The following is a 20,929-nucleotide window of genomic DNA, read 5'->3' as shown; positions in this document are numbered from 1 at the left end:
CCTCAATTTTCCCAGACAACGATGAGGCAGTATTGGTTAGGTAAAACTAAGCCCAAACAAGCTTTCAGATCGACCCGAAACGCTTTCAACAAGTTGTTACGGAATTTTCTACTGACTGAGTAAGTAACTGACTGATGCCTTCAGACAAGCGTAACTCGATAACGGCTACAACTACAGACTTGATTTTTTCACTGTTCGACATCGCTTCATCCTGAGAGGTGCCTTTTGGCATACCGCAGTACATACAATGAATTCTTCATGGACTTACCAGTGTTCTCCTTTTGTGTCCCATTCATCTTTGCTGACAGCAAAAAGTGTCGATTTGGCGGTAGCACGTGATGGCTTCCCTTTGAAATGGAAATCGTCTGTATTTTTCATAGTGACTACTTTGATTGCAGAGGTACAGTTCTTGATTCGCAATGCTGTGTAACAGGTCGGACATAGCTGACAACAAAGCGTAATGGATACTTCACTTTTCAGACAATAATTGATATAGTTGGGGTGTGCAAGTATGCGTGGGTTCACCAGTCATAATAATTATTTACAAAAAAAGTTTACAAACAAGTACACAAGAAATTTTCAACTAGAGTAGGGACCATAACACATTGATAAAAAGTACTGAAACAAGCTGGAGTAGTGCACGATATTAAATCACAGTAAAACAATAAGAAGTGTTATATCCCTACTGTGCTCAAGATACCATAATAAAAATACACAGTAGGGATATAACACTTCTTATTGTTTTACTGTGATTTAATATTGTGCACTACTCCAGCTTGTTTCAGTACTTTTTATCGATGTGCTATGGTCCCTACTCTAGCTGAAAATTCCAAAGTTTTTTGTGTATTTGTTGATATAAAAATTAAAAACCTTTATTTGGTGTGTTTTAAAAGATAACACCTACTTATAAATATAGGTATTGCCCTTGAATGGATATAGTACAAGAAATAATCACAAATAAATGGGAAATGTAGGCAAGGCTACAACGAGGGTATCCGTTTGCATCAATTTAGTTAGTAACAGTTACTAGATGCCATGTTTTGGGACAAAAATCAATGGCACCCGTGTGAGAACATGAAACTATTTACAATTATGCACAACTGAGACTAGGGAAAATTGTAGTGAGTTATTTATGTTAATAGCCACTTCAAGAGTGGGAATAAAGGGGACTGGTTTAACCAGCTAGAGTTTAATGGCCCTGTTTCCTCCAGCTGCAAAGTGATGTTAGTAAGCAATGAATAACATAACAAATGCTTTCTTATTTTCACCAGTTTTTCTGCATGTAACTGACTCTTGCCTCACACATTCACAAAGATAACAGTGTGAAGTCAAATGAATACCCTCATTTTACTATTAACGACTAGCTACTATATAATGTTCACTATTTTTTGATATTTTGGTATCATGGCTACAGTTTTGCAACCCTTATATAGTATTGTTAATAGCTCGGCATGACTAAATATAGATATATTGCAGAGTCCATATGGTAATCCTTCGTGTCCAGAAGTGGTAGTCAATTTTAGACTACTACACAAAGTGATGTGGTCTAATGTACAACAAGAATTCTAGTTGTATTTTTATGGTTTTTGAAATTTTGATCTGAAGTCATACACTTTTCACACAGGAAATACACTAATAGTCTTTTATAAGGTGTTGTAAAATGTTCTCTGTCACACCATATGTGGTGTGATGTCATCACTACTCTAGCCAAATTTGCTGGTGTGATGTAGTGTGACATCACTACCCCCTTATTTTGTCATGTGGTGTGATGCGTGCACAACCATGTGTTTATATGATGGTACACGCATCACACCACATTACCCCTTATTTTGTCATAATAATACAAAGCAGACTGTGGACAAATGTCCCTACTGTGACATGTGCAGTATTGTACTATAGCCCTCAAAAGGGAAGATACGAAGCTCAAAAAAAATGTACATAACATTTGTCCACGGTCTGCTTTGTATTAGAGTACACACATTTAGACCCCTGAAATCAGGACACCTCACCAATAAGGACACCTTGATAACCATCAGGACACTTGTCCATGGTCCCATTTGATACCAATAAGGACACTTTCTGTTTCTCCAGTTGCAGGTAATTTGTACACACAACACATTACACACTGGTAGATCATTACTTATCTTTTGTTTTTCACTTGACAACATTCTTAATCCAATTAGCCATGGTTAGGTTATCTAAATATAGGTTAGGTAATTCACCATATTAGGTTGTTACTTTACTTAGCGGGGGTTTTCAGTTTTTAGAGGTTTTCTCAACATTCTGTACTCTGTCCTGTACTGGTATTAGTATTATGAATGTCACCATGGTAACGGGATCCCTTGGTGCTGTTAGCCTGTCTACAGAGTATGCTTAGTCATGTTCTGTGGTTCTATCCTCCATTACATTTGGATAGTGACAAAGGCATAATATTTTATTGTATACATAACTGGGAACCAGGCATTGCCATTGTCACCATAAAAACTTTATTGTGATTGGATCTGGGGAAAAGGTCTTATTGCCCATAACATCAGGTTTTGATTTTTTGCCACGAACACACAAACTACATGAATACATTCTATCAAATTTCACTGTCAAAATTAGCTGTGCAGTATGTAGTTTTATAGCTCCGCAGTGTTGAATAAAGACTGGTGATATAAATTTCCTTCCAGTTTTGATACCTGAATGGCCCATAATTTGGCTTATTCCATCCCTACACACTGCTCTTTCACTTTGTAAACGACCATTTGCCCTTCCCTCCACCATCCCTACTCAAGCTTGCCTGAAACAGTCATCATTGAGCTACAAACTATCTACAAATTATGGGAAGCTTAACCGTTGGCTACTTGTACAGTGGATGCTCTGGAAGGTAAGAAATTGGTGTAAAACGTGTGAAAAATTTGATACACTGAACTTCAACTACAGCACGTTAATACTTAAAACTGACATTTCCCGATACTTTTAAATAGGCGATAATACCGGTTTTCCCAGACACAGTCACATCTAGTGCCATAGGATAAAGACGTATTGCTACTGCCAGCTACTTCAGTGAAGTAAAATAATCAAATTAGGCTTTCCTAGCCATGTAGGATATGATCCCCCTTTTTGGCTTATATATAGTATGTACGTACTGTGCTGAAACTGCTACACCAAAATTTGTCCTGTTGGAAATTTTCATAACATTTGTTTTCTCTGTCTATTATATTCCATTTAGCAGTTGTCACTGCTTGTTTTACATCCCCTCAGGAGATCAGTGGTAATGTTGACATCAGTTGGAATCATGTTGAGTTTGAAGTACGCTACGAGAGCCTACTAGAGGAGATCAAGATTGGAGACTACTACCTTCGACTACTGCTAGAGGAAGGTGGGACTACAACACGTTTTGACAAGCCCCTGGACTTTTTCAATGACTTGTACCATCGATTCCTTCTGTCCCCTAAGCCTGCAATGAAGGCCATGTGCCTGCAGGTGAGTTTGACTGAAGTGTCACTCTTTGCTCATTGGCTCTATGCAAATATTACAATGAATGTGTGTGAGTATATACGTATATGCAGTATGTGTGTAGTGTTTTGATTGGCCAGTTTATTTTCTAGGTAAAAAAAGAAGCTTTTTCATATGTATATAAGTGTTTCTATGTTGTTATTATTTCTAGCAAAGCCCACATACTCTAATCATACCTTTAACTCACTGATCACAACCAGCTTAATGGTCTCCCTGGTGTGTCATTACGTGTAGTGTACACATACAGTGAAGACCCTGAACTAAACTATGGTCATGTACAGGTGCATATTGAGCAAAACTTTGTACATGTAGCAGGTGGCTTCATTGCTGTATTAGACAGGTCACACTTTGTTTGATTCCTTACGTTGTAGTGTTTATTGGTAAAACATACCTATATTAACACTGCGTAATATGTTATGCTTGTATGTATTATGTGAGTGACCAGCTTTCACTATTTTAGCTTATATCACACGCTGTAGGCGATGGCTATAGTGTATGGACAATGTCATGAACAGATTGGACCATTCAATGACACACAATTCATGGTGCGGCTGTTACATAGGGTGAGTTTGTGTCAGAATATAAGCCACATCTAACTCCTTTTCACACACAGTGTCATGACAGACAAGAGCGTGATCGACTACTGATGTTTATTGATAAGCTTCTCTACAATAAGGTGTTGCTTGTACATTGATTTATGTACTTGTTTACTTACGACACTCTTGTTTTGTAGCGTAATGTCAAAGAGTTCTTAGATGCCTCAGGAATCAAAATACTTGTAGACTTCTTGGCGATATCCCATCTCCATACTACACGGGCAACTGTCCCACTACAGGTTAGTACATTTCTAGCCACACCCACTAATGTAAGCCCCATCCCTCCCCAGCTCAACGTTATAGAGGCAGCACCAGACATGGCTAAAGGTGACAGCATAGAAAAGGAATGGTATTACAGTAATCCTAAAGATAAAGAAAAACTGGGACCATTCAGTTTTCAAGAGGTACATGTCATTGTCTGCCATGCAATTGTAATTTTTGCTCTATAGATGAAAGAATTTTGGACAGAGTCTGCTATTAACCAGAAGACGAAGTGCTGGGCACAAGGAATGGAAGGATGGAGGGCTGTCGAAGATATCGCACAGTTAAAGTGGAACCTAGTAGCACAAGGAGTACCACTAATGAATGAATCTGATATAGCAGTGCTTGTGTTGAATATGCTGATCAGGTAAGCCCTATTATAAAAAGACTGTCCCTGTAAATCTTGTTTAAACAGGATGTGCGAGTTTTATCCCAGTCGGGATGCTGATGGTGCTGTTGTACGGCCATTGCCTCGGGCTAAAAAGATGTTGAGTGAACCATCTGTGTTGCCGCATGTCGTACAGATCTTGTTAACATTTGATCCTCGTCTTGTTGAGAAGGTGGTCACCTTGATGAACCTGATCATGCAGGTAATCATGTGATCTAACCACACCCACTCATGCTGCAATTGTTGTTACCTCCCCCACAGGATAACCCAGTGTTACCACGGTTATTTATGACAGGTGTATTCTATTTCATAATGATGTACACTGGAAGCAACATCCTGCCAATAGCAAAGTGACTTCCTCCCTTCCGTCCATTTGTCTGTATTGTTGTATTCTTACTTGTAGGTTCCTCAAGTACACACACACTAAACAATCATTCCGATCTGATGACCAGCAGCAGATGTCAGACTTGGCACAACGGAGTATCTTAGGTCAACTGTTGCCTGAGGCTATGGTCTGTTTCCTGGACAATTATGGTACAGTATGTGTGTAATTGTTTGTACAGTGGGTGTTTCTGTGTTTGTTTTTGTTGCATACGTGTGTGTATGTCTGTAGTATGTGTGTACACATGTACATACATATATACAGTGTACCTGCTACCTTCATTTACAGCTGCTGACAAGTTTTCAGAGATCTTCTTGGGGGAATTTGACACCCCTGAGGCTATTTGGAGCAGTGAGATGAGGAGAATGATGATTGAGAAGATAGCTGGACACATTGCAGACTTCACCCCAAGACTATTGAGCAATACAAAGTCACTCTACCAATATTGTGCCATCCCACTGATCAATTACCCTCAGCTGGAGAATGAACTGTTTTGTAACATTTATTACCTCAGACATCTTTGTGATACCCAACGATTCCCTGACTGGCCTATCAAAGAACCGGTAAGTGAAGTGTGCAGTATTGCACAATTCACATATCCAAGACCTCAGCTTGCTATATGCTGACATGAACTGTTATGTATGGGAATAATAATTAGTCGAACCCATCCTGTACATACCCACATCCTGGTCTTAAACTTGCATAATCATAGCAAGTGAAGTTGTTATTTTGCAATGCTATGTTCTGTGTGAGTTATGGGGTAATGCTGAAGCTAAGTAATCTGGAGCCACTCTATTGCAGAATCACTGACCATAGCACTTTAGTGGTATTGTGGTTGTGGCAGTTGCTAAGTGAGACAAACAATTACAAATATATATTTGCCTAATCTTGTCTTCTATACATGTCATGAGTTATGCATTGTTCCCTGATGGGTAGAATGATTCAATTTAAAATAGAACAATCCCAAAAAGGTTTACCTGGATTTTCTTATTACAATCCAGTGCACTGAGATAAACTTGCTTTTAGGTCCCCCAGGCTTGGCAGACGTATTTACGGTTTGATTGTTGAGCTCCACCCATCTTGTGCTTCCCCACCCATCTTTCTGCAGGTGAAGCTCATGAAGGATGTGTTGGAGGAGTGGAAGAAGGAGGTGGACAAGAAACCTCCAGAAATGTCTGTTGAGGAAGCTTATGAAATACTGGGACTGCCCACTGGCCAAGGAGGGTAAGTGTGTGTCATACTGCCCTTAGCTGTGTGTCACCACTTCTGTATCCGTATATAGACATGAAGAAGCTAAGATACGCAAGGCTTATTTCAAGATGGCTCAGCGTTACCATCCGGACAAGAACCCAGATGGACGAGAAATTTTTGAGTCCGTGAACAAGGCCTACGAGTTCTTGTGCTCGCGATCCTCCAAAGTCACAGAGGGCCCAGACCCCAACAGAATTGTGCTAATACTCAACACACAATCCATCCTGTACAAGAGATATACTGATAGTGAGTTTGTGTGTGGGGCTCAATGGGTGGTGCACATTAATTGGGATTGTTACAGCAATGAGACCATACAAGTATGCTGGCTACCCAATGTTGATAAAGACAATTGAGTTAGAGACCAACGATGAAGAATTGTTCTCAAAGAGTGCACCATTGTTGACGGCTGCAAGTGAACTAGCCTTCCACACAATTAACACTTCAGTATTGAATGCTGAGGAGTTACGTCGTGAAGGCGGCATAGCGGTGAGCTTTAGTTCATGCCTTATATGGGCATGCATGCCTGGACTTTGACTTGGTTTTATGTCTAGATTAAATGCTTATGTACATTTATTTTCACAGTACTCTTTTTATCTTTCTTGTCCTGCCATTTTGTAGACGTTACAAGCAGCGTTTGCTCGTTGTGTTAGCGTGCTTTCACAGAGCAGTCAAGAAGATGACATGGCAGTGTTGGTATGTACACACATCTCTCGGTGCTACAAGGCATCAGCACAGTTTGAAGGATGTCGGGAAGCCATTACTGAAGTCCCTGCCATCGTCACTGACTTGTGTCGTATTCTCTACTATAATGTGAGTAGTGATGGTATTGATTGTGAGTTTGTTGTGAGCTTGATTCTGATTGGATAGAATCTTCCTCGTTTGAATTCAGTAGTGACTCAGACAGTATCAGCATTTGCAATAGAGTACTGGCTACAGACACAACTGCTACAGGTATGTACAGTAGTACTGTATACAGGCTGTATTTCATTTTGTATTAACTTCAGAGGTATATGTACAGTAGTACATACAGTATCACATGCATGACACTTACTACAGTGACATCTCACTTAGTTGCCACCTCTCTTGTAAGGCCACCTTGTTGTAGTGGTCACCTTTATATATATAATTAGTAGGTCCCAAATACACCTAAAATGTAACTTCATGACCTCATTATTAAGGCCAATTATTGGTCCAATAGGTAGGGTGGCCTTGTTATGACTATACCATCTTGTAAGTCACTACTGGACATTTTGCCCATGAAAATCCAATGAAAAAAAAGTTCAACCTGTGAAAAGTGAAGTTTTCATCCAATGAAATTTTATTTTCATAGCATTTTAATTGGGCAAATTAATGAAAAACCAATGAAAAACTGATGAAAAGTGACCAATGAAAATTCCATGAAAAGTGTTTCACAGAGTTTTCAGTGATAATTTTTCATTAGGTTTTCATTAATTTGCCCAATTAAAATGCTATGAAAATAAAATTCCATTGGGACCACCCAATGAAAACTTCACTTTTCACAGGTTGAACATTTTTTTCATTGGATTTTCATGGGAAATATGTCCAGTAGTGAGTACAGTACGTAAGAGTTACAGTAGGAACCTCTATATAACGGACACTTTGGAACCAACTGATTTTGATGAAATTTTACTGTTGTCATTTTGGAGAGGTAAAATTGAAATTGAATTGGTAGAGGTTTATGGGGACTTGATAAACTGTCCTTTATAAGGAAGCTAAATATATGTTGTCCTTTACACAGAGGGTCCTAAGAGGAGTTGTGCTGTATACTTCACCAGTACATGTGTATGTGCATACCATGTTATGTCATTTACATGTAGGTGTGAGGTCACATGGTAAAGTATGTGTTTAGTTCCCCCTGGTGAATTTGATATCTAATGTCTAAATGACAATAAGTTATTTTAGTAAGGCATGCCAACCTGCTGACTTGACCAACCTGCTGACTTCAACATGTAGCCTAATATAGTCATGATGCTTTTGTTTACCATATATGATAAACTGCCTGCAGTGTGTGTGTGTGTAACTATGGCAGCCAGTTCAGACAAACAAAAACTGATAGCAGAAGGAGGAAATAATAACACACAATTATTACTTGTAGGCGGGAGTGTTGTGGCACTTGTTATTGTTCCTGTTCAAATATGACTACACACTGGATGAGAGTGGGGTGGATGCTTCTGACGAAACTAACCAACAAGTACGTCCGTCACTATGATGTGTCATTGTTGGGTCATGTGATATTGTGAATAATTGTAGGAGGTGTGTAACAACTTGGCTAGACTGAGCATTGTTGCTGTGGCGAAGCTGGGAGGATTGCTCTGTAAGCATTTTAAACTGAATTGTACTGTATGTCCTGAAACTTTGAACAGCTATAGTTTTTACTATGTATTTTCAAGAATAGTAGGAGTTTATGAAATCACTTTTTGTTGATCTTTCACAAAAAGCTATAATAAACTCACATTTAAAAATCAGATTTATCTTTGTACTAACTGTACAGTATGCCACCATCCTGTCTGTGTTGTGTGTTATGTGTTGTGTCATTGTGTAGCTGGTGATGATGCCACGCCAGACAATAAATCAGTCCAACAAGCATTATCAGCCATGCTCACACCATACTTGTTCAAACAAATCAGACAGGTGACTACCAGAGAGGTACGTAAATAAACATGCGTAAACTGGAAACCTGTTAACGTGGACACTTGAGGAACCTACATAATCCAGATACTTAGTTAAGGCCCCCAAGTTTGTAAGCTGACCTGGAAAATCAGGACACCTCGATAATCAGGACACTATTGGTTGTTCACAAAGTGTCCATATTACACAAGTTATACTGTATTACATATAACGTTCCCTTGGTTACAAGCTCATTCACACAGATACTGAAGTTACTCAACAGTAACACTGAGAGCCCATACCTCGTCTGGGATAATCGTACCAGAGCAGAGTTGAATGAATTCCTGGAGAAACAACAGCAGAGCATGATAAGAAGTGTACGTGTCATGTGTCTACTGTACATATATAGCACGATAGTTTAATGTAGTTTGTCCAAAATTTCCCTCTCAAAATTACACTTAGTGTTTTCTCTTACACAAATATCTAAAAATTTTGGCAAAATTTTACTCTTGTTCATCCAATTTTCGTTTGTCAAACAAAGATTTGTGCTATACTGTATCATCTGTATATTATGTACTGTAGTCACAAGTGTTTGACATCAGCATGCCTATGGTGGTGATCATTACTGATTTCTGGTCCACTATGGAAGAAAGGGTACTGAGTTCAAGTCCCAAATCCAGTGGAATCTCATTATAGTTTAATGCTCTTACATATTGTCAGATCTAGAGTTCCAAATGTGTTGGATTATAAAGCATGTACATTTTTTGGGAATAAGGTGTTACTTAATAAGGTGTTACTTAATAAGGTGTTTCTAAATTAAGTAACACATTATGTGATAGTTAATATGTCACTGGTATTTTAACCAGAAACCCTAATCCATTGTTAGTACCAAGAAAAGTAGCTTAATAATAAGTAATATATATTATCATAGCTTCTATTCATAGTGTGGTATTTTAACCAGAAGCTCTAGTACCAAGAAAAGTAACTTAATAAAAAATGTACAAGTTAGTATTGTCATAGCTCCAGTCTAGTAGTATAGCAGTGTAGCCCCCAAATTAGCCAAATCATGTACTTTTTAATAAAAGCGTGAAACTTTCCACATAAATAGTATTCCTCATGATGTGTATTTTTGATATAGTGCCATCGCAGATTTGACCTTTGGTGACCTTTGTGGCCACTTTTGCACAGAAATTTGATCATTTCTGTCTTGATCTCCCTGAGGCATTTATTGATGTGTTAACACATGGTACCAAAGTAAAGGTCTTGTTGAACGAAACAACTTGGTTTTATGTAGGTAGTTCCATTTTGAAGTTATGGTCGCTTTTATTAGCTGCAAACTTGGAGTGCAAATTACCCATGGGGAGGTAAATTATCTCAAACTTCATGGGTAATATAAATGATCATAACTTCAAATAAAAACTAAGTTGTTTCATTCAACAAGATCTTTATTCTGGTACCATGTTTTTGACAAGTTAAATTAATGCCTCAGGGAGATAAAGACAGAAATGTCTGGGCAAAAATGGTCACCAAAGGGCAAATCTGTGATGGCACTATATCAAAAATACATGTCATGAGGAATACTAGTTATGTGGAAAGTTTCATGCTTTTATGAAAGTGCACAATTTTTGAGTTGTGCCGCTATACTATAGCAATTGTAGCTGAACTGAAGGTGAGGAAAGCATCCCAGCTGGAAGTACCAGCAGTCCCACAACATACATACTGGAAGACTTTACTGTAGCTGGCTAGTTGGAATAATAGAAGGCTGTGTAGCATGTTAAATTATTTTGCATTTGGTGAGTAACTGTAAAGATATGACAATGTTCGTAACTTGCCCAACACTGAGCATGTATTGCTATATTCATAGCTTCAAGTACAGTGTGTGTACACATAAAGTAAGGCTTGCATTTGTAAGGCTGCAATTAAATGCATACAGTATTGTCAGGTGCTAAGGTTAATCCTGTTAAGGTCATGAGATGTTTACTGAATGAATGAATGATGCCTGACCAACATTAACTTCCTTCCATCTACCCACTCTACCTTTCTATAGGGAGAATGTGACCCCACATTTGGGCAGGAATTTGAGTTTGACATTCTAAAGGATGAACTTGTCATTGGCGATATCTACGTCCGTGTATACAATGAACAACCAACTTTTGTCTTAGAGGTAATTTCATTGACTGAAAATCATTGAGATTAACTTGTAATGTCTGCAAGGATCCCAAAGGATTTGCCAGTCACTTGTTAAATTTCATTGGTTCTAATGCTCAATACCTTCACTCACTAATGATGGTAACCAGTAGCGACGTGGACACTACAGACCAGTCACATGCCCAGAGGCTACAACATGTTGAGATGGCCCTCCAGTCATTGTATCATGTGATACGAGCTAATGCTGGAGTGGAGCAGAAGTGTATTGGACACTTTAAACTCTTGTTTGCTCTGTTGGCTATACAGGGTGCTGGTAATGTGCAGAAACTGGCTTTACAGGTGTGTGTGTGTGGTGTGTGTGTGTTTTGTACATTTTACATTAAATTAATTTTCTATTTCCTTCCTGTAGGTAGTATCAGTTGTCACAGGTAACAAGCAATGTGTGCAGAACATAGCAGAGTCCTCAGTACTACAGTACCTCCTGTTGGTGCTGTATATGTTACCTACAAGTGAGGTGTACCAATCTGTTAGAATACATTGCACTTGTTCCATTCTTCAACACAGCACAAGAACTGGTACTGGAAGTGTTACAAGCAGTCACCTCCAATACTCAGATCATTAAAGAAGCCATGCAGAAGGGTGAGTGAGTGAGTAGGTCCTTAGAGATGATACTCTGAGATGTGGACACTTTGATAAGTCAGGGCACTTGTCCATGATCACATTTTTACTTCATTCAATTCTATTTGTAATAGTGTACATCTCTGGAATCACGGATTCCTGTAAATCAGAGCTCCATATGGTCCCCTGTTTTCTTGTGTTAGGCATATAATCTGTTAAAAGAATTCAACATCATTCATTTACAAGCAGTCAAAAGTGTGATACTGTTTTTGTGAATGAGGAAAACCTGTCCACAGCAGGATAACCTGTTTTTTTATGTGATGCAAGTATACAATGTGCTATAGGTAATAAGATTGCATACACAATCGGCAACACAGTAAGGACACATACATACTAAAATGTACACAAAGGACTACAATAGATCAAGATATAATGAAGCTATGAGGATTGTTTGGGACCTACTTGACATGATCACTATAATGAGATGGTCTTATGTCATGAACAACACCTTAACTTTGTTTTGGACCTGTTGTAATTTGAAAGGTGGACTGTATTAGATCTGTACAGAAATTAAGATGTGATACTTCCGTGTGTCACCTTGTAGTTTTTTTATTGTTGTTTTTTCAAAGGTGCACTGATTTACCTGCTCCACTTGTTCTGCAATTCCACCAGTCCTGTTGTTAGGGAACAGACAGCTACCCTTCTTGGCAAGATGATCACTGACAAGCTAGTTGGTCCAAAAGTTCGGATCACCCTCACAAAGTTCTTGCCTCTGATCTTTATGGATGCCATGAAAGACAACGCTGAGGCTTCGGTCACTATGTTTGAGAGTAAGTTATGTTCCATCATTACACAGGAACATGATAACATGGATACTTGAGGACTCCAGACACTTAGTTAAGGTCCGAAAGTGTCTCTTAGTGTCAGTTGGTCCCAAAGGTGTCCATATTAGACAGGTTGTTAATAATGTATAAAGGTAAATTGGTCTTGTTCAACCTTAATCCTTGTTTGCTCTTTGATATTGAGTCCTTCTGGTGAGAGTGATTCCTTCAGACAGAATATTTTCTTAATTAAGTTATGACATTGGCAAACCACTGTGTACATAAGGAACACAGGGGGGGGGGGGGGTTGTGTTGCTAGTTTGTATTCTGCTTTGTTTTGGGCTATGTTCAACCTGTTACACGCATTACATATGAAGAGTACTACGAGAAGGACCTCTGCTATCAGTTCGAAACAGGATGGCATAGGGAAGCCATCATACGGTGTTATCTTGAATCGCCACCTTGTGCTGTCAGCAAAGATAAATGAGACACAAAGGAGGGCACAGGAAAGTTCATGAAGTATGCATTGTATGTACTGTGGTAATGCCAAGAGGCATCTGTCGGGCTAAAGCGATGTCCGCAATGACAAAATCAAGCCTGTAGCCTTAGCCGTTATTGAGTTATGCTTGTCTGAAGGCATCAGTCAGTCAGTAGAATATTTCTTTTAAAAATTATTGTAAGCATTTTAGGTTGTACTGAAGGCATTTTTGGGCTTTGTTATACCTAAACAATGTTTCCATGTAGGTATTGTAGGCTGGTTTCAGGTCAATATATTTTTGTGACAAGGTACAAACCTCCATGATCCCTAGTATACAGTACTACCATACTGTATGGTATAGGGTTGACTGGTACAGAGAGAATGCAGCATGACAAGTATTCACCAAAGTATTTCTATCTAGAGTTAAATTGTCTCTCACCAATAAGTTGTATTGTATGGTAGTCTGTCTACATACTCGTAGTCAATCTGACTGCCCTACTGTTTGGATAAGAGTTCATCTGGAGCTATTCAATTTTATTATCAGCACCAAATCTGTGTTAGTACAGTACTTTATATAGCATTGTGTACTAACTTGTGTATACTGCTTAACGTGGGAGTATGTGAAATGACAACAACGAAATGCTGATCTCAGTCATATCACACAGTCACACCACTTGCTTGTGACTATACCCCTACACCCATACATGTAAGGTTTCACAATACAAGACTGTCAGACTCCAGTCACTGTGTGTTTCCATGGTGTTTGGTGGTAAACACCTCAGCTTTTTGCTCAATGTGTGTAACTGGCCAAGGTATTGACTCATATAATATGACCCTCTGTTCTATGCTACTCTTCTGTGAAGTTCCTCCAAGTTTATCATTGCTAAAATAACTATTGCAGCCACTTATCTGCTAAGGTCAATGGTGGCTGGATTGAACAGGTTTCTCACACTGCACAAGATGACAACTACTGTATAAGGAAATCATTAAGCATTTCTTGAGAATAAGAAAAAAGTTTTTGTTGGCCAGAGCAATGTATACCAAACCTTGGTCTCATCTATATATGGTGTCTTTGGTGTGGTGCGGTGTGAACTTGTTTACCGTTGCATACGTGCGGGTATCCGCATTCTGGTGAAATTTTCCTTGATGTGTGAATTGGCACATTCCAGTGATGTTGTGTAATGGCGGTCATTCCCAGCAGTCAGCTGAGTGTTGGGAGACCTTTTCATTCTGTGGATGTTGTGCACTGATTAATTATATTTTTGATTTCCTGTAGATACACAAGAGAATCCTGAATTGATTTGGAATGATGATGCTCGTGAGAAAGTGTCAGAAATAGTAGAAACTATGACTAACAAGTATGTCTGTATGTCTGTCTGTCCATTGTTGTGTTTTGTGTGCGTGCACATCCAAGTGGTTAGACTACCATCCTGGTAATCATAAATCTGTAGGCTCAATGCCCAGTTGCTGTTGTTTCCTTGAGCAAGAAACTTTACTCACATTGCTCCAGTTTACCCAGTTTCTTGAATGCTTGAGGATCCAGTTAACAAACAGCTTACATAACTGTCCATGTCTCACATAACAGGTGAGGCTCAGGTGGGATGTAGGTTGAGAGCCTCCTTCAACTTGTAAGTATCTGAGTAGTGCAAGGTGGCCCAGCCAACTGAGTAGGTGCGACTGAGCTTATGATAGTCAAAGACTTCATTTTTTTCTTCCTTTGTTTGTTCTGTGTTTGTGTGTAGGTAAATGCTATGTACATTTTTGTGAACACACAGCCACTTTCAAAAGCAGAAGGAAGACCCATCAGTGTCATGGAAACTACCTGATGACTTCACAGTAGCATATGCACAAGTTGAAGGAGAGGTTGAAGTGGGCGGGGTCTATCTTCGTCTTTTCATCCAGCAGCCATCTTGGGTATGACCCTGTGTTTGTCATAATAAATGTTTATGGTTTGTGTTTGTAGGTGTTGAGGAAACCAAAAGAATTCCTTGTTGCAATATTGGACAAGTTTGGTCAAATAACACAGTCATCCAGCCCTAATGTAAGCCAGTGTGGCTTATAATTTGGTACTTTTATTGACTTCTGGTATCTAGGCTGAAGTTTTGGAAACGGTTACCACGGCAATAGTGTGTCTGTTTACTGCCCAACCGTCTCTAGCTGATCAAGTAAGTTGTTTGGGTGATTTATATGTACTGTATGGGTTCAATGTTGTTCTTAACAGGTTCCACCAATGGGACACATTCCTCGTATCTTTGCTTGTATGAAGTCCAAAAATGATGCGATCCCCAAGAGCTGCGTACAAGTGGCATTAGTACTAGCTGATTCCACTGTGAGTTGTTTGTCAGTGTTTGTGTTGCTGTCTACATGTGTGCGGTGTGCAATTTTGTGTGTACAGCATGTTGGGTGAGTGAGTGATCGAGTGAGTGCATGACCCATGCATTGCAGCCATTGTGTTGCAGCCATTGTGTGTCATCATTTTTGTTGTACTCATCCGTGTGACTGTCATGCTGTATCACTCTTTTGAGTTGTTACACATTTCTATCCTTTATCCATGGCAATGACATATCTACCATAATATTATTTCCTCTTACTGATAATTCTCACAAGAAATGGATAATGGACTACAATACAATTAAGTATCTTACCTGCCTAATGGATTGGATGTGTGGGGTAGCCAGTGTTTCTGGCTGTGGTGGAGGAAGTAAGCAAATACACTTGACTGGCTTTAATTTCCATGTGTATATGATGGACCATGTAGGAGGCTGGCAGACACTTGGCTGTAAATGCTTTGACAAGATAGCCACTCAACTGTCCTGGTTACTACATTAAATTCTCACTTAGCACATGCTTTTTTTATAGTGACCTTGCCAAGATGTACTGTATCACTTCATACATAAATAATAATACTTCCTTAGCTATTTGCCATAATATGCTTACTGTATGATAATCTTTGGTGTGACATTAGATAGCAGAGACTCTGTATTAGGCAGGTCACTGATAAACACTCTGTGTATGTGTGTGTGTGTGTGGGGGGGGGGGGGGAGGGGGGATGACCTTATCACACCGTTATCCCGTTATCCCCCAAAATGTGACTTGTGGTCATGTCCTTGACTTAATTTGTGGGTACTGTTATAACTATGTGTCACAACTAGCTTGCCTCCCATAATTCTTTACTAAACTTGTCAAGTTTTGTCCAACATTCTTTGTCTATTTGTGTGTTGTTCCACAGGTGTGCGTTCGGACTATGGCTAAGTGTGATAGTATTCTGCCTCTTATTGCTGCCATGAAGATTAGACCTGACTGTGTTGGCATGGCAGCAGAGGCACTGCATAAGATGTTTGACCTGAATATCCCTGAACTGGTAGTGCAGGTATAATACTATGTGTGGTGTAATGTGTATATTGCATTATGTAGTTTTCAACAACAACAAACACGTACTCACATTATACTTACATACATGTACACTGTACGGCACACTACACTCAACACACACTACACTCAACACACACTACACTCAACACACACACTACATAGCATCTTCTCCTCACAGGCTCTCAATGCTGACCTAGTCCAGTTCCTACTGTCCTTGTTAGAAAGCAATCTTGAGTCATGTGAGCATCCGTCGGCTGCCAAGGCACAGATCGTGAAAGTACTCAAAGCAATGGGCAAAGATTTAGCCAATGGTGATCGAGTAAGTGACATTTGGTTATCATCCTAAGCCTGGGATGGTTTCTGGTGGTTTGCGACATGTTTGATATTCATAACCCTAACCTTTTAATTTTTTATGTCCTTTGGTTAGTTTGTTGGGTCTGCTGGTTCTCCTACATATTGATTTGCACTTGCAGCAATTAATTTCACACCACTGGCTTCAATACTTGTGTGTGATTGGCAGTACTGATGGTACTGTTGGCTTGGTGAGCTCATAGTGTCCTCTTTAGGGTCATGCTCTGGTCTAAAGTGTACATATGGTGTATGGGAAATACTGAACCTAGATTAGATATGTGCGGTGTGCATTTATTTAAGTGACATCTGTACAGAACTGTAGTACACGTTACAAAATTTAATGTCTTTGTCTAACTGTTTGGAGGCAAATCAAACTGATTTGAAAGCTATTCCACCTTTGTGCTAGTGACACGTTTGTTTCTTGCTGCAGGTAAACACCTTGCTGGAGGAGAGCTCCATTTGGAAGGAATACAAGGAGCAGAAACACGACCTCTTCCTCACCAGCACACAGACAGCTGGCTACCTTACCGGGCCAGTTGGAGTAGCAGGGTACCTCACAGCAGGACCCTCTACCACTGCTAGTTCAATGTCTGGACTACCTCCACCACTGGAGCCTCCAGATCATACGGATATTGATAACACTGACGATAAATGACGTTTATTTGTTTAGAATATTAATCTAAATTTATGTTTTAAAAATAGTAACACATTACGTAATTTGTTTTGGAAATGTGAGTTTAAGACATTGTTCTTTGAGCGGTTTATTTACTTTTTCCGGTGTTCCATAAGAGTTAGGTTTAGCAGCGAAGACTTATACGATGAGTGTTCAACGATTGCCACAGTATTTTGAGAACTGGGAGTCCGGGCATTTCAACCCATGCCCACTTCACAAAACATTGCAAGGGTTCCATCAGTTCTATAACAACAACAGGAGAGCTTTGTTAGGAGTCACAGCTGCAATTTGTATCTTCTATCTGATGTACATTAGTACGGATATGTCCGCGTCGATTATTGAGAGATCGTCGAAATCGAAAGGTGAGGAAAGAGAGGTGCAGGGTTTGTTTTGTGACTGGATAGTCTTCGTTGGTAGTATTGTGTGATAGTGATTTTGCTTGATCATTGTGGCTTGCGAAATTTAAGGGACTTACCCTGGGAATTTGCGGTCACGCAAAGGGGAATTTTAAGACATGACGTCATCTCTGCGAAATATTTCCTCGTGATCGCCCAAGGGGTACGACACTTCTCCAAATCACGTACGCCCTTCAGCTACCAAATCACAAATCAACAAAATCTCGAGCGGTTTCACCCACGCAAATAATTAAAACTGCTTGAAATTACTCTCGAAAACATATTTCTAAACAATACAAGCTCACAGTGATACCATAGATAATAGACACCCCTACCTGGATTGGAAGCACACGTATAGTGCCCATACAAAACTACTGTTCTATCCGCGTTTCGCGCCTGAAGTTTTCAAACACTCTTTTTCATTCGAAGATTCTGTTTTACTGTCTGGATACAGCTCGGTTGCTTTAACTAGTAAGTTTAGTAGATTGTTTCTTGGGTGGCGATTGGCCTACTACTGGTATAGGCGCTTTCCGTATAAAAAGTATTTGAACATGTTTGTGAAAATGGCGGGGTGAACAAGTTTAGTGTAAGGCTGATGCTTATTACTAACTAATGCTACGTGTACTGGTATGTGTTTCATGGTATATTCGCTCCAGTTTAGTCAAGTATCACCTTTCGCGCTTGTCAAACTTCTAGCTAATACACATCAGTACACCCACTATGAATAGGCCAAACCTTATATTCCATAGCGGTAGGTTTACTACTCACCAGTAAGCAAAACATGTTCTTATAAAATATACTCCCGGTACTGTGTACAGTATAAGGGGCGCGAAGCGCGGATAGATTAGGTGGCGCTTAGAAGTTTCCAATCCAGTATGGGGTGTCTATTATCTATGGTGATACGATACTAGTTATAATCATGAACTACTGTCCTTCAGAGCACAGTAATAACATCACAAATCACACTACGGCAATCACAAGTGAAGTTTCAAATCACAAATCAGGTTTCAAATCACGTACAGATTTGCAAAGGTGTCGAACCCCTTGTGACCGCCCGAAGACGGTTTTACTGTACAGCGTGCAACATAGATATACAGATGTTAAGGACAATTGGCATGTCACCAACTGACATTTGTGTAAACCTTTATTTCATGCTAGTGTTAAAGCCATAGATCATTTACTTAGTGCTAATTAACTTGGGTCTGGTTTTGGCACAATGACAAACTTGAGTTTGCTTTTCCACCATTCCATACATTTCTTTTTACCTCTTTGGTTCATGCAGCTAAATGCATTGTACAAGCTCTATGAGTGGTAAACTTGATAATTCACTGTCTTAATTTACTGCAGGTCATAGTGAGGCCCCGAGTGATGGTGCCTCTGGTGGCAGTAGTGGTGGTGGTTGTAGTAATGATGACAGAGGGGAGTCTGATCCTGGAGGTGGTGGGTCACACGATGCTCCACAAGCCACACCCCCTGGTGGTAGTGGCTCCAGCAGTGGAAGTGGCAATGGGGATGACGACGATCCAAATAAAAAGCCTCGCAAACCTGAAGACAGAAAGAGTATGTCTGACGATGTTCCATATGCAGAAGAGATTGAGAACAAGGAAGATGATGGGAAACTAGCCACTAGTAATTTGAAACCATCACCAGGATTTAACAAGGGAATGATGGTCACTCCCAAGTTTTCACCATCACTGGAATATAGTGATCCACTATCAGATCCAACAAGAGAACAAGGTGGTGGTCCTGTGCATAGCCTAGAGATGAGTCATTGGGCCTCTACACATTTGTCATCATTCAAAAGTTATGATCAGTGTGTTCTGGAAGGAAATGTGCCAAAGTTATCTGTAATGGACCAGCCTACACCAGATGACCACCAACAAGTGTTCTCAACAGCTAGTATTGGAGAAGAACATCTCACTCTGTTATCAACCAGCGATGTAGACTCTGACACGATGGCTGATACATCAGCTGGTGGAACTCCATTAAACTCGGTAGGTATTTAGTATGTCTAGAGGTTGAATGGTACCATTCCATTGAGAATTTTGAAGGGCAACTTAGGTGAATAGATAATGGAAGGTTTAGAATCAATTATATTTCATGACCAAATTTTCTCTAATATTTTTGTGTAGGTGACAACAAATTATAGGCCATTTCTTGTATTGCAGTTTATACTAAGCCAAAAATAAAAGTTAGTGTTATGTGAACTGACCTAATTGAATCCTATAAGGATTCTAATTTCACTGAATATAGCATATAATTTGAATGGCACAGTTCCAATCTGCTAGTGTTATCTGTACTTTGTTACCGATGGTTGCTTGTAATCCTTTTAATAGTTGACTTTCTGGACGATCATTGATCACACATTATACGCCCACCCGGACGGTATTGTTGATTATCCGACAGACCTGGTATCACGAGAGTCAATTCTAGCCAATCAGATTCAGACATTCTACCATTTGGCATATCTAGAAGATGTTCAGAAGCAGGTGTGCATAAGCCCCACCCACATTTGTGGTTGTTCATAATGCTTTGTTTATTTTAGGTGTTAGAGGCTGCAGGGGCTACAGAACCATTTGAGTTCACATTGGCTTATATGTTTGGGGACCCGGATTCTGCTACCCTTCTGCCTCTCCAGCCTGATACACCCTTTGACCCTACCATTGAAGCTGTCATAGTAGCCGTACCTGTTGACTCTGTGTTAGCTAACTTTGCTGTCCGTGTGAACCCATATCTGCGTCAATAAAATTGTTTATATATATTTGTAATTTTGTGACTGAGTTTTGTATAGGTATATGCTATTTTACTGTAGCAAGTAACTCTCATAAATAATTTTATTTGATCATGATTACCTGTAAAGCATCTATAATTGTACATGTGTATTGTATTCAAACAAAATCATGAGCCCATAAACACTGCATAGAATTGCAACAATCTTCTGAATGAGCACTGGTGTTTCACCATGGTCACTAGCATCTTGACTGCTGTAGGGATTGATATCACATGATGTTATAGACACACAAATGATACTCAGTTTGTCAATAGCTATAGCATCCTGGTCAAACA

General features: G+C 39.6%; 2 protein-coding genes across 2 annotated transcripts in view; both read left to right on the top strand.

Annotated features, from left to right (window-relative positions):
* LOC136241490 (dnaJ homolog subfamily C member 13-like) overlaps positions 1-17,551 on the top strand; it is a 25,784-nt gene extending 8,233 nt beyond the window's left edge. The window contains exons 22-53 of the mRNA XM_066032710.1: positions 3,247-3,468; positions 3,981-4,064; positions 4,115-4,177; positions 4,235-4,336; positions 4,388-4,501; positions 4,547-4,725; positions 4,774-4,948; positions 5,008-5,096; positions 5,150-5,280; positions 5,417-5,691; positions 6,237-6,352; positions 6,411-6,625; positions 6,681-6,865; positions 6,998-7,189; positions 7,247-7,330; positions 8,496-8,591; positions 8,651-8,714; positions 8,943-9,046; positions 9,271-9,384; positions 11,055-11,171; positions 11,222-11,494; positions 11,565-11,664; positions 11,720-11,794; positions 12,403-12,603; positions 14,349-14,430; positions 14,848-14,986; positions 15,036-15,113; positions 15,166-15,237; positions 15,294-15,401; positions 16,302-16,442; positions 16,623-16,763; positions 17,226-17,551. Coding sequence (XP_065888782.1) covers positions 3,247-3,468; positions 3,981-4,064; positions 4,115-4,177; positions 4,235-4,336; positions 4,388-4,501; positions 4,547-4,725; positions 4,774-4,948; positions 5,008-5,096; positions 5,150-5,280; positions 5,417-5,691; positions 6,237-6,352; positions 6,411-6,625; positions 6,681-6,865; positions 6,998-7,189; positions 7,247-7,330; positions 8,496-8,591; positions 8,651-8,714; positions 8,943-9,046; positions 9,271-9,384; positions 11,055-11,171; positions 11,222-11,494; positions 11,565-11,664; positions 11,720-11,794; positions 12,403-12,603; positions 14,349-14,430; positions 14,848-14,986; positions 15,036-15,113; positions 15,166-15,237; positions 15,294-15,401; positions 16,302-16,442; positions 16,623-16,763; positions 17,226-17,450 — 4,356 coding nt within the window. The 3' untranslated portion in view covers positions 17,451-17,551. The remainder of the gene's footprint in view (positions 1-3,246; positions 3,469-3,980; positions 4,065-4,114; positions 4,178-4,234; positions 4,337-4,387; positions 4,502-4,546; positions 4,726-4,773; positions 4,949-5,007; positions 5,097-5,149; positions 5,281-5,416; positions 5,692-6,236; positions 6,353-6,410; positions 6,626-6,680; positions 6,866-6,997; positions 7,190-7,246; positions 7,331-8,495; positions 8,592-8,650; positions 8,715-8,942; positions 9,047-9,270; positions 9,385-11,054; positions 11,172-11,221; positions 11,495-11,564; positions 11,665-11,719; positions 11,795-12,402; positions 12,604-14,348; positions 14,431-14,847; positions 14,987-15,035; positions 15,114-15,165; positions 15,238-15,293; positions 15,402-16,301; positions 16,443-16,622; positions 16,764-17,225) is intronic.
* Positions 17,533-20,776, top strand: LOC136241497 (uncharacterized). Its single transcript, XM_066032716.1, has 4 exons — positions 17,533-17,830; positions 19,211-19,857; positions 20,200-20,352; positions 20,409-20,776. Exons 1-4 carry the CDS (start codon positions 17,614-17,616, stop codon positions 20,607-20,609), a joined length of 1,218 nt encoding a protein of 405 aa, XP_065888788.1. The 5' UTR covers positions 17,533-17,613; the 3' UTR covers positions 20,610-20,776.
* Positions 20,777-20,929: the final 153 nt, after the last annotated feature.

This window comes from Dysidea avara, chromosome 12 (assembly GCF_963678975.1).
Source record: "Dysidea avara chromosome 12, odDysAvar1.4, whole genome shotgun sequence".
NCBI lineage: Eukaryota > Metazoa > Porifera > Demospongiae > Dictyoceratida > Dysideidae > Dysidea > Dysidea avara.
The sequence above is the reverse complement of the archived record's forward strand: the minus strand, read 5'-3'. Positions and strand labels throughout refer to the sequence as shown.